Source organism: Natator depressus, chromosome 5 (genome assembly GCF_965152275.1).
Source record: "Natator depressus isolate rNatDep1 chromosome 5, rNatDep2.hap1, whole genome shotgun sequence".
In the NCBI taxonomy this organism is placed as follows: domain Eukaryota; kingdom Metazoa; phylum Chordata; order Testudines; family Cheloniidae; genus Natator; species Natator depressus.
The window spans coordinates 23,507,907-23,527,345 of NC_134238.1; the positions used below are offsets into that span (position 1 = coordinate 23,507,907).

General features: G+C 40.3%; 1 protein-coding gene across 1 annotated transcript in view; it reads right to left on the reverse strand.

Annotated features, from left to right (window-relative positions):
• ADAMTS12 (ADAM metallopeptidase with thrombospondin type 1 motif 12) overlaps positions 1–19,439 on the reverse strand; it is a 307,828-nt gene that overhangs the window by 115,883 nt on the left and 172,506 nt on the right. Inside the window, exons 8-12 of the mRNA XM_074952423.1 lie at positions 17,768–17,911; positions 16,668–16,812; positions 10,346–10,438; positions 6,747–6,892; positions 5,504–5,673 (exon numbers count right to left, since the gene is read on the reverse strand). Of these exons, the coding sequence (XP_074808524.1) occupies positions 5,504–5,673; positions 6,747–6,892; positions 10,346–10,438; positions 16,668–16,812; positions 17,768–17,911 (698 nt within the window). The remainder of the gene's footprint in view (positions 1–5,503; positions 5,674–6,746; positions 6,893–10,345; positions 10,439–16,667; positions 16,813–17,767; positions 17,912–19,439) is intronic.

Genomic DNA, 19,439 nt, shown 5'->3' on the forward strand with positions numbered 1-19,439 from the left:
GCCTGCAGCATACATCCTCCCTCCTCAGCAGTCAGCCCAGACTGACCTGTGCTACTTTCTTTTATACTGCTGTTCCAATTGGAGCATCTTCCTCAGCCTACAGTGTGATATTAACGCCTCCTTGTCAAGGGCGGGGCACGTACACCCCATCCCAGGCACCTTACAATGTCTCTTTTAAGCCCTTAGCTTCTGACACAAGTTACAGCTTCTGTAATAACCCTTAGCTGTCTGAAGCTTATGGGTCCAGTAAAAATTTCGCTTCAGCGGGTCACAAGTTTTCTCCACTCCTAGATGACCCGCAAATGGCCCATCATGAGCTAATAAAGCAAAACTCTCCTATACCTCTCAGGCACAACTATTTGCTTGCACACTTCTTCAGGAAGCTGCCTTTTTCCAGAAGGAGCTTCCCCAAATAATACACCATTTTGAATAAATAAAACTGACCTTTCCTTCCCCAGGAGACGTCTGATCCTGTGTAGCAATCCTAGTCTGTTCCAAAGTAATATCACTTGACTGAGCAGATATAAATTCTTTCGGTGTTTCACTTAAACCCGGAACAGTCTCTGGTACAAAAGAATCCTCAGCTCCTTCCTCAGCTGGCAAGCTGCTATTCTCAACAAACAATAGCTCGGGGGAAAATTCCCCCTCACCTCCAGCTCACCTCACTGACAGCCTGCAAAGTAGAGGAATCAGATCCATGCTAGTGTCCAATCAGGTTGTCATAACAGTTACAGTGTCATTACCTATCAACATATCAGCAGGTAGCAAATTCCTAATATCAGCTACAATATCATCCTTAAATTTTTTCCACTCAGGTGGATTTTAGCCAGAGGCACAGTCATTGAAAACTCAGCCAAAGCTTGAAGATTTATACTTCAGCCAGGCAATTTATCTTTTCTCACAAAACTTTCTTTAACCAAAGTAATATGAGATGCAGTTATCACGCCACCCGGTACATTCAACCCCATTTACTTTTACACTCTTAATGAATTGTTCACTATCATCCCACGACTCAGTTCTAATATCATTTAGGAGGCCATTTTCCTCTCCCACAATTCCCTCTGTGGCTAATGTGGTAGCATAGCACTTATACTGGTAGCACTGGAACCCACAAGAGGGGTTGCGGGTGCAGGTTGTGACCTTTGAGCAATTTGACTTTATATGGCCAGGGATCCCACCTTCATGGCAAACAAGTGGCTTCCCCTTAGGGTAAGAGGCTTTAAAATCTGGGCTCCCTTGAGATTTTTTTTAACACAGTTGCGGTTAGGTTTACTCTTAAATTCTTCCTCCCTTGTAAACTGGAGATTTCACCGCTCTCGAGCCCTTGACACAACACACTCATCAGCAATTTCTGCTGCCATCAAAACCGTGGAAGGTTTTTTGTCACAAACGGCTGCTTTGACATCACTGGTGACCACCCGTAATAACTGCTCTTGCATCACTAAATGTAACAGCTTATCAAAGCTGCCATCACCACCCACCCCTATTTTTTTTTACATAACTACGCAGTTTATGCACATATTCCGCATGAGTTATATTGTCAGACTTTTTAAGATGTCTCAATTTTAAACAATAAGACTCAGGGGTGATTTTAAGCCTTTTTAATACAGCTTCTTTAAAGCTCTTATACACCATAGCATCTTCCCTCTTCATTTAATTAAATACTTGTCTGGCTTTTCCAGTCAGTCAATCTGGTTAAAAAGACTGGCATCCAATTCTCCTCTGGAATCTTGTGGATTTCACACAGTCTCTCAAAGGTGGATAGGAATTCCTCTATGCAATCAGACTCACGATAAATTGGGCAGGCTTTTTCCCATTCCCTGCTGTTGAGAGGGGGATGTATCCCAAGACTGAGGCGGCTATACTTTTTGCTTGTCCAGGATGTAGAGCTGCAGTGTGAGAGCTTCCGCCTCTCTCTGGTGTGCTTCTTTCTTAGCTTCCAGCTGCTCCATGCACTTCAGTTGGGCTTCCTTGGCTGTCTCCTCAGCTTCCTTCTCCATCTCAGCCATCTGGGCACCTTTGGTGGGCATCCTTCTTTTCATATCATTGATTGCTTGCTTCTCCCTCATTCAGAGTTCCATCATTTTAATTTCATCTTCATGTTGTTGCTCGGTTGCCAGCATCTACATATGGATCACTTCTGCATCTGGGGCATGGGGTTGCTCAGGCACTGCTTTTTGGTCATAGTCCATGAGCATAGTTCTCAGTTCCTGATCTGGGGTATCCTTCTTAATGGTTATCCCCCTTTCTTTAGATGATTTTTAAGCTCTTTTGTGTCAAGACTCTCATATGATTGTAAATCATCCATTGTAACTAATCTTTAAACCTTAAAACTCTCAATATCAAATTTTAACATCAAATAGTATTGGGTTCTGATCTTAAAGCCCGATTGACCTGTGGCATGTGAATCCTGCCAAGTACACCAAATTGTCATGGTGCCTGATACATGGCTCACAACTTAGAGGCCAATCTCAGGTCAGACTGTCAGAAAACAGGGCAGACACTCCCAACTGGTGGTATATTCTATAATTAGATTTAACCAAACCAGCCACAAATGTGTGCTCCTGGATCGCTATTCTAGCTTATCATGGAGCCACAGACAGTCCCCTTAGACACTCTAGCCTATGCTACCACCAAGACAAATTGGATTTCTGTGATGAAAGGTTATTAAAATAAAAAAAATCATCACATATTAGGTACTTCTAGCTGCAAGGGACCGGTCACTTACCCCCAGGTCAATGAATGCTCTGGATCTCAAACCAAAGACAATGCAGTCAGCCAAATTTTTTTGGTAAACTAACTAAAGATTTATTAGCTAAGAAAAAGAAATGAGAATTAGAGGTTAAAGCAGGTAAAATATGTTAAAGGTGAATTTGAGTTTGTACATTCAAAATGATAGCAGGGATGTTAAATCTGCTAGTTTTCTGTAAGTCTCTCTGGGTTGCCCAAATAGTTTTGAGGACCTCAGTCCTTGGTTCAAAATTTACCCTGTCAGAATTCACCAGCCCAAAGACGGAATATGAAAGAGGTGGCCAGGGGCCTTTGTTCTCTCTTTTTAGATCTTGACCCTTTTTGGCTGGAAAATCCTTGCTGTGTCATGGGGTCAAGCAATTCCCTGGTGTATGTGCTTTCCCATCAGTTCTTCAGATGAACTGCAAATTTTCGCTTGCAACTTCTGCGTACGTGCCGTTGGCGGTGTCTTCGGGAATGGCATGCAGCGGCTCATTTACAGTTCCGTTGTTATTCCTGAAGAGCTCACCTATGGGCGTTTCTCAGCCTCACTGCATGTTGGAGTTATATACATATACCACAATTTCATGGCTCCACACGGAGTGTCGATACACACATTATAACAAGATAATAATACTCAGCAGATTATAGCAAGGCATACTTTGGACAAGTTTTATCACAATTTTGTGAAAGAGGTGACCATATTATTGTAGGCAGTCACCTTCCCCTTTAGATAGCATCACAGCTGCATGTGAGTATTCTTGCTCTCAGTGAGGGAGCACCTTTATTCCAGACACTTCCATCAGAAATGATTGAATCATTTGCAAGTAAAGAAGGAGTGAAATAAAAGACAGTTTCTCTGATAAGAGAAAATTTTGGTGACTTTTTTAAAAACACCTCAGCGGAAGGTGATAGAAACTTGGGATTTGGAGGGATGTAGTCAAAGATGTGCCTTTAATTGTTCCATGAAAAACTGAATTAGATTCAGATGAATTATAAGAGTTTTTTTAAACAAGAACATACTTCATGCATGTACACTGGAACAGTAAAAAATAATTCTCTCCCAAAATTCCACGAGCACTGGCCCTGTGTGTCCATATTCACCAAGTGGGTGATATATCCAGATTCTATTGAATGTACACATTGTGCATAACAAAATGAAACAGAATTTCAGTTTTCTTACATAAGAAATTGCATAATGTGACCTGTGAATGTATGTAGTTTTTGTGTCAGGCCCCAAGTGCTTTGTGTTTATTGTGGTTTGTTTTTATTGACAAACTCTTTCATAAGATACCTAATCACCCTTATTTTCTTCGTTCAAGCTAAGGAAACCACTTTGATAATGCTTTCCTGGACTACTACCTGTTCCAATCTTATCTTCAGTAGTATATTTATTCAATGAGCGTGATACTAGGTGATATTTAAGAAGTTTATTCATAGCTGTCAAGCATTAAACACACAGTAAATTTGATGACAAATGCTACTGACAGGAAGTATATCTAAAGTTAAAGCAAAGTGTCAACCTTTGAGCGTAACTTCTCTAAACAGTTTATTGTTCTTAGGTGAAGGAAAAAGTAATGTTGGTAATTCTTGCTGGATAGGCTTTTGAAGTCCAGCGCTAACAGTAGAGATAGCTCCTGATCACTAATTGCTTTCAGATTTTTTTGCCTGTTCGAATTCCCCAGACCCAGTTCCCCACTTGCAGACTCTTTGCCAGTCGGCACTGTGCAGGACGGGGTAACTGCACTTGATGGCTGCTGCAGCTGTGGAGTGGTGGAATGAGATGGGCAGGGAGCCTGCCAAGACCATGGACTGATGCAATGACAGGACACTGGGAATGAGGTTGCATCTGGGAGTACTGGCCCCTCCTGACCCACTCCCACTGTGTGTGCCAGGCACCCCTTCTTGTCCCCATGCCCTTCCCTCCCTGAGTGCTGGGCACCTCCTTGCTCGCTCTTCTCTGAGAGTGCTGGGTGCTCCCTCCTCCCCTTCATAACTGGGTTCTGGGCATCCCATCCCAGCCATGAAAAAGATACTTTGAAAAAAAAACCACTGAGAGCCTACGCCACCCAGAACTTTCGCAATTCACACTGAAGCCTCTTACAGAGTTGTAGAGTTCAAAGTCAGAAGGAATCACCCCAGTTCAACTAGTCTGATCTCCTGTATATCACAGGCCACCAACACCTGCACCCAGCACAGTCAACCCAACAACCACAACTAGACCAAAGTATTACAGCTCCAGGAGACTGGACAGTTGCATTCAACTGGCAGTGGATAGAAAGGACAGAGGTGCACCCGTGCTCAAGGCCCCACAATGGCAGGGAAACGGTTAAGTGAGCTATATTAAGTAACTGCACAAGTCACCAGTTGTAAACTGTTTTTAGAAAGAAGTTTAATTTTTGGAATGGAGATTAGCAATAGTGGTTTCATAAGCAATAAACTCCTAATTGTCTATTTGTTGCTTTTTTCCTGTCCTCCCAGCCCCCAATATTAATGCTGATATTTATCCAGAAAACAGTAAAGCTAATTTTTGGCACTGGTTTCCACCCGGTTTTAAATTTTTGAGATAAACACTGATTAATTCCTGGGAAAGTAAGCAAACAAAAAACAGAAATGAAGGGCCTTATTTATAGGACCTGAAACTTCAACCAGAACACATGTGGCCTTCAACGTGGTATTTTTCTTAGGCAAGTCAAAGACTCACGTTCATTTACTTTCCTTTCACACATTATTTATCTGTAAGTGCTCTGAATTTGACTGTGTTACTTCTTACCTGTGTTATAAACTGGAATCCACTGGTAGAATTCATTCTTGTAGGGAACGGTGTCAAATTCACTGCATTGCATCTGACGAAAGGTTGGTGTGTCTTGTCGACATGGGACAATGTTACACATGCGGTAGCGTTTCCTTTCTCCAGTGCAATACTTTCCGCCAAACTGTGGCCTAGAAGTAAAGTGTGAAGTTTCGTGGCTTTAGAGTCTGTATAAAAGTTAAGTGTGTTTTATTTTAAATAGTGCATTCATAACAAGGTGCCGAACACTGAAGTCAATGGGGACGTGACTTCTCAGTCACTTAGGGGAAGCCTACACTTAAAATGCTGCAACAGCACGGCTGCATTGGTCAGCTGTAGCACGACAATAAAGACACTCAGACGGGGGAGAGTTCTCCCGCTGGCATAATCCACCTTCCGAGAGGCAGTAGTTTTCCCACTGATGTAGCGCTGTCTACAAGTGGGGTTTGGTCAGTATAACTATATCACTCAGAGGTGTGGATTTTTCACACCCCTGAGTGACAGTTATACCAATATATGTCTGCAGTGTAGACCAGACCTTAGGCATTTTGGAAAATGTGACACATAGTATTATTTGTTTAAGACAGTAACATATAGATAGTTCATCATGAGCTCAACCATGTCAGGAGCTGATCACTCCTTGGAGTTAGGCGCCTAACTACCTTTGAGGATCTGGGCCCTGAGTGTTTCCGTTCTTTTTGAAAATGGGACTTAGGCGTTTTTTTTTAAAATTGCCCTATACATACCTATTTATCTAGATTCTTAGAATCCATCACCAGGATCTCCGAGACTTCAAATGGTTTAGGATCAAATCTGATTTGCAAGTACTCAGCAGCTCTCAGGAATAGGCTACTAATTTTTACCCCCACATAGTTATTGAGAATATTGCAAATTATCCAAAGTAGTATCATTAAAACAATGTTTCTGATGTTGTACTAATCCTGCAGGTGAAGATTTCGTCTCTCTCTGGTGGAATTTCCATGGAAGGTAAGAAAGACTGAGAAGCAACATGAAAATTGTAAAAGGCAAGGTGGGTGGATTCTAGACAGGGATGTTTCTATGGGGAGAAGTGGGTTCAATGGTTGCCTTGCTGAAGTAGCTGTTGATAATATGGTGAGAAACAAAAGTGTCCCTATCCTCACAAATACCCAGACATCTCAAACACCTTGCATTACATAAAAAAACGCATTGAAAGGGTTGGTGATGAACTATGCACACAACTTACTCTGGGTGATTGCAGTGTCTTTCTGCGCTCTGAACTCCTGCCCCACATGTCCGTGTGCAATGAGACCAGGAGGACCATGTGCCCCATCCACCGTTTATCATTTCTGGATTCTTTCCCACTCTAATGCACTCCGCATTGAAGCACCACTGAATAATAAAGAAAAAACAAATACAGAGGGTCAGAAAATTATCAGAGCAAAAAAAAAAATGCAGACCGGTGAATGCTTAAATAAAAATCTAGTCAGCTGTGTGTGTTGAAAACCATTTAATCAGCTTTGTTGGTCTAAAGATGACCTAGAACAGTGGATCTCAACCAGAGGTACATGTACCCCCGGGGGTATGCAGAGGACTTCCAGGGGTATCTAGATATTTGCCTTGTTTTGCAACAAGCTACATAAAAAGTACTAGTGATGTCAGTACAAACTAACATTTCATACAGACAATGACTTGTTTATACTGCTTTACATACTATGCACTGAAATGTATGTGTAATATTTATATTCCAATATAAATTTATTTTATAATCATATGATAAAAATCAGAAATTAAGCAGTTTTTCTGTAATAGTGTGCTGTGACACTTGTGTATTTTTGTGTCTGATTTTGTAAGCAAGTCGTTTTTAAATGAGGTAAAAATTGTGGTATGCAGTCGATATCTTGTGGATACAGTCGATATCTTGAAGAACGAAGAACACCTTCAAGATGGAAGGAGTCGAATACCATCTTGCTGCACAAGAAAGGCGATTGAGAAAATCTTAAAAACTACCACCCTATATGCCTGGTCTCTCACATCTACAAGCTCTTTACAAAGGTGATAACAAAACGACTCTCACGGAGTCTGGATGAACAACAGCCGAGAGAGCATACAGGATTCCGAAGAAATTTCAGCACCATTGACCATATATTTACCCTTAACCAGCTCCTAGAAAGAGCAAGGGAATACAAACTCCTGCTGTGCATTGTTTTCGTTGACTATGAAAAAACCTTCGATAGCGTCAAGTTTGAACCAATATTAAAGGTGCTCACAGAGCAGGGCATTAACACACACTACATCAGTTTGTTACAGGAAGCGAATACTGGATACACAACAGACTACTCTCCTCAAAACTCCCCTCCATATCCCAATGGAGAAAGGCGTGAAGCAAGGAGATAAAATTACACCGAAACTATTCACCGCCTGCCTCTAAATGGTTATGAACAAGATCAATTGGAGGAGTGGTGTCAACATAAATGGAGAACGATTATCTCATCTCAGATTCACAGACGACATCGTGCTAATTGCCAAAAGCACTAACCAACTGCAGAGCATACTACGAAGACTCAACAAGAAAAGCAGTCAGGTCGGCCTGAAAATGAACCGCTGTAAAACGAAATATATGCTATCAGACGTCTTATGAAAAACCCGAACAACAGTAGCAGGAGAAAAAAAAATCGAAAAAGTGGAACAGTACATATATTTGGGCCAAGAAGTCAATATGCACCAAGACCTGAATGGAGAACTCTCGCAAAGGATTCGGGAAGGATGGTGTTCCATCAAGGACGTCCTCAAGGGAAAAATTGACAAGACCACACCCTCAAATATCTTTAATTCAACAGTGCTGCCAGCCATGTTGTATGGCTGTGAAACGTGAGCACTGACGAAGAGAGAAAAGCAGTGGCTGTCGGTAGCTGAAAGGGCAATGGAATGAGCTATGTTGGGAATCTCCCTTCTGGATCACATCCCAAATGAAATGATCAGAGAATGCAGCAGTGTGAAAGATACCATCATGGAAAGCAGACCTAATAAGATGCAATGGGTGGGCCACACAGCATGGCTCAAGGACAATAGGTGGACCGCAATCATAGCTGAGTGGTACCCACGAGAACAGAAAAGACCACCCGGCTGGCCTCCAAGAAGATGGGAAGATGACATTGTTAAACGTGAGAAGAATGGCAGCCGTGTTGTGATCGGTGCAGTCTTAACGACAGCTGAAAACTGTTGGATGTTTTCTACATTTTCAAATAGATTGATTTCAATTACAACACAGAATACAAAGTGTACAGTGCTCACTTTATTTTTTATTACAAATATTTGCACTGTAAAAATGATAAACAAAATAAATAGTATATTTCAATTCATCTATTACAAGTACTGTAGTGCAATCTCTTTATCATGAAAGTTGAACTTACAAATGTAGAATTATGTACAAAAAATAATTGCATTCAAAAATAAAACAATGTAAAACTTTAGAACCTACAAGTCCACTCAGTCCTACTTCAGCCAAATCACTCAGACAAACAAGTTTGGTTACAATTTGCAGGAGATAATGCTGCCCACGTCTTGTTTACAATGTCACCTGAAAGCGAGAACAGGCATTCGCATGGCACTGTTGTAGCCGGCATCGCAAGATATTTACGTGCCACATGCGCTAAAGATTCATATGTCCCTTCATGCTTCAACCACCATTCCAGAATATATGCGTCCATGCTGATGATGGTTCTGCTTAATAATGATCCAAAGCAGAGCAGACCGATGCATGTTCATTTTCATCATCTGAGTCAGATGCCACCAGCAGAAGAAGGTTGATTTTCTTTTTTGGTGGTTCAGGTTCTGTAGTTTCGGCATTGGAGTGTTGCTCTTTTAAGACATCTGAAAGCATTCTCTACACCTCGTCTGTCTCAGATTTTGGAAGGCACTTCAGGCTCTTAAACCTTGGGTCGAGTGCTGTAGCTATCTTTAGAAATCTCACATTGGTACCTTCTTTGCGTGTTGTCAAATCTGCTATGAAAGTGTTCTTAAAATGAACATGTGCTGGGTCACCATCCGAGACTGTTATAACATGAAATATATGGCAGAATGCGGGTAAAACAGAACAGGAGACATAAAATTCTCCCCCAAGGAGTTCAGTCACAAATTTAATTAACGCATTATTTTTTTAATGACCACCATCAGCATGGAAGCATGTTCTCTGGCATGGTGGTCAAAGCATGAAGGGCCATATGAATGTTTAGCATATCTGGCACATAAATACCTTGCAATGCCGGCTACAAAAGTGCCTGTTCTCACTTTCAGATGACATTGTAAATAAGAAGCAGTCAGAAGCATCTCCCATAAATTAAACAAACTTGTTTTTCTTAGCAATTGGCTGAACAGGAAGTAGGACTGAGTGGACTTGTAAGCTCTAAAGTTTTACATTGGTTTGGTTTTGAGTGCAGTTATGTAACAAACAAACATCTACATTTGTAAGTTACACTTTCATGATAAAGAGTTGGCACTACAGTATGTACATGAAGTGAATTGAAAAATACTATTTCTTTTGTTTATCATTTTTACAGTGCAAATATTTGTAATAAAAAATAATATAAAGTGAGCACTGTACACTTTGTATTCTGTGTTGTAATAGAAATCAATATATTTGAAAAAGTAGAAAAACATCCAAAAATATTTAATACGTTTCAATTGGGGTTCTATTGTTTAACAGTGCGATTCAGTGATTAATTTTTTTAAATGCAGCTAATTTTTTTGAGTTAGTTGTGTGAGTTCACTGTGATTAATCGACAGCCCTAGTAACAATTCATACTTTCTGATCTTCATTTTTACACAGAAGCCACCCATAATCACCTTTTTTTCTCCACATCTAGTTCCATCTGCGGCAGCATCCAGTTTTGAGCGGCAGGATCCTTTCACTGAGCACCACAGTGTCTGGCAAATATTCTGTAAGAAAGAGAACAAACTGCAGCTACCTTCAGAAGAGTTGAACTCCCAGGCCACGATTTTCAAAAGTCATTAATGATTTTGGGATATCTCAATTTGAGATAGTTTAAGGGGCTTGACTTTCAGAGGTCAGGATGCTTAGAACTTTTTGAAAGCGAGGCCCCTTTAACGTTCTCTCAAAATCAGATACTCCAGATCTCTAGTCACTGTTTAAATTTACTCCTCATTAGTGTGTTGTCATAGATCTGTGCACAAATACAAAACTGTGAACATATTGTATCCAGCTGACTGAATTCAAGTTCTCTTGAGAATTTAAAAGTTCTCCCGATTGTCTGAACTGACATACCTCCCAAGCACCCACTGTTAATTGGAAAAATTTCTTTACAAAGTTTGGGGCACATTGTCCATGCAGAAGCAGCCTCAAGAGGGGAAAACATAGCATGGCCCCTGACTGTATTTTCTCTTCATTAATCATGCTATTGGAAGTATGGTTGACTTCTCCTTACAAGTGTCTCACCTTATTGACAGAATATTATTGCTGCAGTAGCTGCAGGCCAAATCCCCAAGTCTTCACTCAGTCTTAATCAGACAAGCACCTATACATTTCAGTGGGCATTCATCTATAAAAAGACACTTTAAAAATAAATTAGGACCTCAGGATTGGCTGGTAATTCTGCTTTTGGAATTAGGTTTCTTTGCACTATACATTTTTCATCGTTGCCTAATGTCTGTAATTTAGATTTAATCCTATGCACCTTAATTTTCATCCCTTTTTGGATTTGGTACATTGTAGGTTTTTTCTTCCTATTGTACATTGAGCAATTTACAGTGTGTGGGTGTGTGTGTGTGTGTGTGTGTGTGAACATATATACACACACACAAAGTATAAACAGGTTTCAAAGTAGCAGCCACGTTAGTCCGTATCCACAAAAAGAAAAGGAGTACTTGTGGCACCTTAGAGATTAAGGAATTTGAGCATAAGCTTTTTGTTCACCTGCACATCTACCAATGTGATATATGCCATCACGTGCCAGCAATGCCCCTCTGCCATGTACATTGGCCAAACCAGACAGACTCTACGTAAAAGAATAAATGGATACAAATCAGACGTCAAGAATTATAACATTCAAAAACCAGTCGGAAAACATGTCAATCTCTCTGGCCACTCGATTACAGACCTAAAAGTCGCAATTCTTCAACAAAAAAACTTCGAAAACAGACTCCAATGAGAGACTGCTGAATTGGATTTAATTTGCAAACTGGACACCATTACGTTAGGCTTGAATAAAGACTGGGAGTGGATGTATCATTACACAAAGTAAAACTATTTCCCCACACACACATACACCCACTGTTCCTCACACGTGCTTGTCAACCGCTGGAAATGGCCCACCTTGATTATCACTACAAAATGTTTGGTTTTTTTCTTTCCTGCTGGTAATAGCTCACCTTACCTGATCACTCTGGTTACAGTGTGTATGGTAACACCCATTGTTTCATGTTCTCTGTGTATATAAAATCTCCCCACTGTATTTTTCACTGCATGCATCCGATGAAGTGAGCTGTAGCTCACAAAAGCTTATGCTCAAATAAATTTGTTAGTCTCTAAGGATCCACAAGTACTCCTGTTCTTTTAACATATAAATAGCAACTTTATATACATACACGTGTTCCTATTTTGGCACTTAAACAACAGCTAGATTTTCCAAAGGACTCAGCACTTACCAGTTACCACTGTGACACTCATGATATCCAACATGATAAGTACTTTTGAAAATCTGACCCATAGGGTCTACCAGCCACATTCAGATATGAATTTGGATTCCAAAGTTTGGATCTTGGGTTTTGGCATCTCTCTGTTAAACTCATTCACAAAAAGTTTGTTTCAAGAGAGTTGCTTGTTATTTATCATGTGTATTGTTTGTGGGCTCCTATTACGATCACATCTTTAGAATACTGGGAAAGAAAGATGACGACAGAGAACTGCTTAAAGTATTCTAAAATCTTCACTCAAAGCATGGTTTTAGGTGAAGCAAACGTGCCAGTGGCTGCATTGAAGTTCCCTATTTATAATTCAATACTAGCATTGTTTAGAGCAGGGGTTCCCAACTGTGGGCCGTGGCCCAAAGGTGGGCCACGACAGTCCTGGGTGGTCTGCCAGCGCAACTGCATTTGCCAGTCAAGCTCTTAGTAAATCTTTAACTCCGCGTGACTCATGTAATCAAAGTCAAAGCTATATAAATGTAGTGTTTTGAGCTGTTTATGTTGGACAGAGTATGGAAAAAAAACTTTATTTTTTAAAAAACAAGCTGTAATATGTCAAGTTTAATTCTCATGAGTACAATGGTACATTTCACTGCAAGGTAACCTAGCAACATACACACAGTCCACCATTTACAACTGTAAAAAACGGCAAGCAGTATTGCAATCTGACATGGATCAATCTCATTTTCAAAAATGAGAAGGGTGCACTGGTGAAGAAGATAATGAAGTCCCACACCATCTACAGGAACATGAAATGAACCAGCCAAAAAAATAAAGAAAGAAAATATGATAAAACATACTCAAAGTTTGGATACTCCTTTACTGGATCATCTGAGTACCTGTTGCCTCAGTGTAGTATAAAGTAACTGTTATTTTATATTTTTATTTACAATATTCAATTTTTTTTTCTAATTAATAGAGATTAGGGTTGGGTCTTTACTTACACAGCTCATAAATTTAAATTTTACACTAAAAAACTTGAAAATACAATATAGTGTTCAAAGCCGGACAGCGATTATGTTTTAAAATCAACAAATAATAACACAATGTGTTTAACAATTTTTTTTAACATTGTTGTATTGCTTATTGTTCCGTTTGATACATTTATACATTGTGTTTTCTGTGTCTGCATGCCACATTTTGCTCTCAACATTATATATAAAGTGCAGCTTTACTAAAACGGTTTGGTTTCAAAGATCTTGAAGAATATCTTTGAGTGCATATTGCTAGGAATTTCTATCATTACACATTTACATTAACATGAAAAGGAAACCTACACTGTTTATTTACTGTGGTATAGTTTATGTGCATGTAATAATTAAAATTAATAAGTGGGCCACAGTGCCAATTGTAGATGCACAGATGAGCCTCAGGGAAAAAAAGTTTGGGAACCCCTGTTTAGTGGGCAGCTGGGGACACTACATTTTCAGGATGTAGTCGCAGAGTTAAAATCTGTTCTGGCTGAGTGGTTTTCTACTACTGTGTATGGAAAGTTTTGTTCTTTATCTATTATATATGGAGTATGTTTTGTTCTTTTTCAACTATTGGATGGGTACTCCGCCACTATATTTCCAATACTCAAGAAGAAATACACACAGTTGGTAAATGTACTTTTAGCTTTCATCCACTAGAATAGGCTGTTTGATTGCTAGAATAGGGCTTTAAGATGAGTACATCCTGCTGCTGGCAGTTAGATTTTATAACCAAATATTTTCTTCCATTGAAAAAGTGAGGGATTTATGCAGGAAACTCATTAGCTTTAATAGAAGTTATCCACATAAATCTCCATGCATATGAATTTCTACCCATCATTAATGATGCTAGGTTGAAAAAAGGATACTACACACACCATAGAAGTAGCATTGTTCAGTGGGCAAACGTGGGAGCAACAGTCAGAAACTCATGGCTCTGAAATTGACACAATGCGTGACAAGTCATTTATTTTATCATCAGCAATGTGCAAAGCACTTTACACACATGTGTGAAATCAGGGTCTCTGCCTTGCAGAGCTTGCAATCTAAATAACCTCTAACCTCAGAGGCTAAGCACCAAATTCCAATCTCATTAAAATCAATGGAAGTTTTGGAGATAAAGATTCAGTGACAAGGGATTCATAATCAGAATTTCAAAGGTGCAGATCACCTGCAGCTCTCATTGCATGGCCAAATTCAGATAAATGTAGCTTAGTGTAAGCAGACATCTCTAATGGGAATTCACTAGACCTGTAAACAGTGGGTAAGTTATACATTGAGTGCAAGTTGGTCAAAAAGCGGGAGTTAAGTCAGAAGCAGCAAAAGCTCCCTAAAAGTGGGGGAGGCCACAGATGCCCGAACCATGGCCCCGCCCCCACACTACCCCCCTTCCCGAGGCCTCGCCATTACATCGCCCCGCCTCCTCGAGCCTTGCCCTCACACAACCCCTCCCTCCAATGTTCTGCTCACCCTCTGCCTCTTCCCCCTCTCCCCCCAAGACCCAGCCCCCCGCCGACTCCTCTCCACTCCCTCTCCCCATCACTCACCCTTATGGCTGGTAAAAAGTGGTCTTTGGATGTCCTTGTTAATTTTATTTGATGGAAGCCTATATGAAAGGATAGTTTTCAACTTGTGCCAATATACCGGTAGAGTCAAGGGTGTGTAAAATTGACTTAGGCTACATTTGGCATAGCCCTCCCACTTTTAAAAGTGATGGGCCCATGGCCCCCAGCCCCGGCCTCATTCCGGCACCTCTGTGTTAAGTAGAAAGTGGCAAGGCAGTGTAAATCTCAGCCAGCCCTCTCATAGAATACACTTGGGGGACTTCTATACCGCTTGCTTCTTTCAGTGGCATAGGAGTACAGTAGAGTACATATACAAATAGTGCCCCCTAGCATGGGTATAGATAGGAGGGTAGACTGTGAGGTGTGGCTGAGGTGAGTAGAATAAAGACATGCCTGAAGGGTGTGGATATGTACCTGAGTATCTACCCTACATGACTCTCTTCCAGCCCAAGCTGTGCCTCCTAGCTACACTGTTTTTAGCAGTGTAGTGTCCCATTGCCTCCCTGCTGCTGGAGCCCTTCCCTGACACAGGGAAAGGCTCTGGCAGCAGGGAGTTACTGAAGCCTTTCCCTACAGCTTCCCCCATGCCATAGCCTTTCACTTACACAAGGGGTTATTCATCACACAGTGTGGCTGCTGCTGGCCTTTCATTGTGGCATGTAGCTACACATCTGTTGATCGCTTTTGATGATTACCTGTTCTGTTCATTCCCTCTGGGGCACCTAGCATCGCTGACAGTGCTGTGGGGTGTAGACATAGCCTAAGTTAATTTTACACACCTTGACTCTTCAATCTGTGCCAATATGCCGGTAAACTATCCTTTAATATAGGCTTGAATAAAATAAAATTAACAAGCACATCCAAAGACCATTTCAAAATAATCAGTGTAAAATACCTCACTTTTTGTTGATTTCATTGTAGGATTTAACAGAATACACAATTCTTTGCTTGTGCATTATTACTTGCAAAATGAAGGCTTGCAGTAAGAACGCTACAAATTGATTTGCTGACATATATTTACTTATAATTTAACTAGTCAGCAGATGCCAAATGCAAAGGCATAAAGACATAGTAGCTTCACATTCAAGCAGAAACAGAATTAACCAATAACACAAAATGATACTTTAATTTCCTATCTGCACAAAAAGATAAAATGACAGCTGCAAAGAACAGCTGTGAAACATGTAATGCATTCATTACGTCTACCCATACTGTTCATTCTGATTGAGAAGATTAATCAGAAATGTACAATACCACCAATAATAGTCAGTAGATGAGGATATACATAATGATCATAATGAAAAAAAGCAATCTGGATGATCCTGGCAAACCACCGTTTCTAGGTCATTAGGGACTGATGTGTGGACAAGTGGAGGCAATAGGTGATTTACCAAGTAAGGAGTCTATCAAGTGCCTCCCTGCATATGCAAATGAAGGTTTTTGTAAGCATACCTATTGTACACCCACCCTAAACAATATGGCCTATAATAAAAGTGGGCAAACATACGACATACAGGACCAAATACTGTTCAGGTGACTCTCACAGAAGTTAAGCAAGTGTCTCCAACTGAAAAATTTGGCCAAATGACAGCTAATGGGATGGAGGCTCCAAAATGCTTAACTTACTTTTGAAAATAACTTCTAAGTCATAAAGACACTTTATAATTTTACCCAAGATCTATAATGTACATTTAAAAATGAAACCACTTCACCACTGAAATGCAGTCACCTGTGCATGAAACATCGTAACCTTTCATAATTCCCAAGACCACTACAAAACAATTTAGGATAGCCATATTCATTTGAAACTGGAGAAGAATTTTATGTAGGCAGATAGAATTTCCCCAAACTGGAATTTGGTCAGGTCACAATAAGAACTAAAAGCTTAAATTCTTGTTAGTAGAATAGATGAAAACAAATGGCACTTACATCCACCTCTTCACAGAAAGTAGCAGTGGGGCCGTACTGCAGCTGGCATTGGTGATGTACATCATAGATCACTCCTGGGGCAATGAGTGGTGACTTTAAATCTTTCTTTTTTGGGATATCATCTAGACAGAACCCCCATCCTCGGCTAAAGATGAAAATTGGAAATTTAAAAACCACACAAATGTGCTTTTAATTTTAATTTTGAATTTTTTTAATAACTCACCTTTAGAATTCTAATCATTAATGGCATTTTTCCATGTGGTCTTTAGGAAACAACACTTCTAGATTCTAAGTCGAGCATGGGGAAATTTGCAAATAACTTATTTCCAATAATGTTTTAGGAACCTCAGATAAGAGCAAAGTACTTCAAAAAACCTGGGAGTACCTGCCATTCAGGAGCAGCCTGGGTATTAATATATCTGGTACCTTGACCCACCCATGGCATATAGAAGGGGCCCTGAAGTCTGCAAAGGCAGCAGAATGTGTGTGGGTCTCCTTTGTGGTGTATCATGACTCCTGTGACCTTCTTAGCAGCTATTTCCTTCTCCTGTGAATTATAAAGAAGGGCAGCTCTCCCCATTTCACCTTGCAGAGGAGTTTAATGGAGGCCGAATGTAGTTTGGTAAATTAGAAATAGATTCAGTCTTTGGAATGACTTCAGTGAAAGCTGTAGTCACTCTCAACAGTGTAGAAAGTCAGACCAGAGGTGTCTGAAGTTGGGCACCCAAAATTTGAGGCCCCTTTAATAAGAGGTCACTTGTAAGAATACAGTGATTTGTCCAAGGTCTCATAGGAAATCTGTGTCAGGCCCTCTGATGCTCTACCATATACCTTAGCCAAAAGGCCATCTTTTCTCCCAGTAACCATATGATAGCTGTAGGTTACATCAAGTTTTGAACTCGTATTGTTGAAATCTAAGTCCAATTTCAACATTGTACAATATAACAATTCTTCCACTATCCCCTGTATCGTACTTGGTCAGATTTGGGTGTGCCATGACATGGGAACCAACAACATACCTCAAGGATCCTCAAAGGAAAAAATAATTAAGAATTTCTCCTCAACTCTGTGTCACCTCACATAGTATTCTAATCACTCACTCTAGGAAACGTGTGATGTATTCCTTGCTGCACGGTGACCAGGTGAGTGGAGAAGGATCATACTTTAGCTGCCGGGACATAATGTATGGATGTCTTCCAATGGGTTCACAGTCATTCTCTTTTCCATCATGCTGGATACCAAAACTAAAAGAATTACCAAGCATAGGAAATAGTCATTATAGCTGATAGTTACATAGCAACTTTCTTCCAAAGATCCCAAAGTAATCAGGAAAACATATAGGTATCACTTCATCCATGAGCTAAAAGTAGACAAAGCCAACAGAAGTCAAGACTCTCGTTGCCTTCAGTGGGCATTAGATCAGGCATACAATGCACAGCAGTGCCCCCAGGCAGAAAGTAAAGAGTAAACTTCCCTAGTTGAAACTCTGGGAGAATTTTAGGGAGTCAAAACATAATTAGCCAATTTGACTTTTGCCAAGTCCCATAGTTTACACCCAGTGCTTAATTTTTAGTGAAAGAGGCGTCAGGAATCAAGCAATTAGGTGCTGGGAGTCAAGCAATATTTTTACTTTTATAACTGAGGCGGCAAGCCCAGACGTGCTGGGACTATGAACTGCCATGCATAGAGATGTCGGGGTTCAGCCCTGGCAAAAATTAAGCACTGTTTACACCCTGACTCTTGAATAAAGTTCCAGGGCATTTTTAATAATCATAGGTACTCATGCCTCATCCACATGGCAGCACCCTTTAGTACCCTGCAGTGAAGATAATTTGGTAATGATTCAGAGGGAAGGATGCCACCTGGAGAACTCTCATACCACTTTCTGCAGCATCTTGATTTTCAGGCCAAAACCCATCTTAGACTATGAAATTGGTTGAAATCACAGTACTAAGCAACATGGCTACAAGTTTGGGGTTTGAAGTGAGGGACTTTCAAAAGGGGAGGACTGCAAGTGCTGGAAGTCTGGGACAATACTGAAAACAAATCTCAAAAATTGTAGGCCAAATTTTGCCCGATTAGTGTGCTGTAAATCAAAATAACTCCATTCACTTCAGTATAGTTATATCTGACTCAGATCAGAATTTGGCCCATTAATCTTCTCTTAATAATTTATCTTTACAATACTTTCTTTCTCAAATAATTTCAAGGATGTCACTTTTTATTGATTTAGACAGAGGCATTGCTTCCCACATTGTCATATATTCATGAATGGATTGATGAATTAGCCTCTACTCTCCTCCCCAGTTCTCTCCCCAGTTAATAATACAGTGCGTTGTAACAGACCTTCCCCATAGCAGGTCCTCCCACAGCTGTTCATAACTCAGTCTTGTCTAACCTCTACAAAGCTTTTGTCAATCCTTGTAAAAGATTTACTACTCAATAACTTTTAACAATAATAACCAAGCACCCTGCTGAAAGACCAACATGAAAAAAATTGCCACTGTAGCTCAGTTCAGCACCACACCCAGCGACAGTCCAAGGAATCAAAAAAAAAAAACCCCAATTACTTTAGACAGGATTATTTTTCGGAAACATCACTGTTAAATCATCCCAGTATTTCAAAAACTTGGGTGGCTCTTTCCCTCTTCCACAACTTTGTTTTTTTCTTACTTATTTTTAGATTTATATAAGGTGATCCTCCTCACCCCATCTCTGGGGGTGTATGCAAAAATGAAGGTCGAAATCATGTAGGCAAAGCTGAAAATCTCT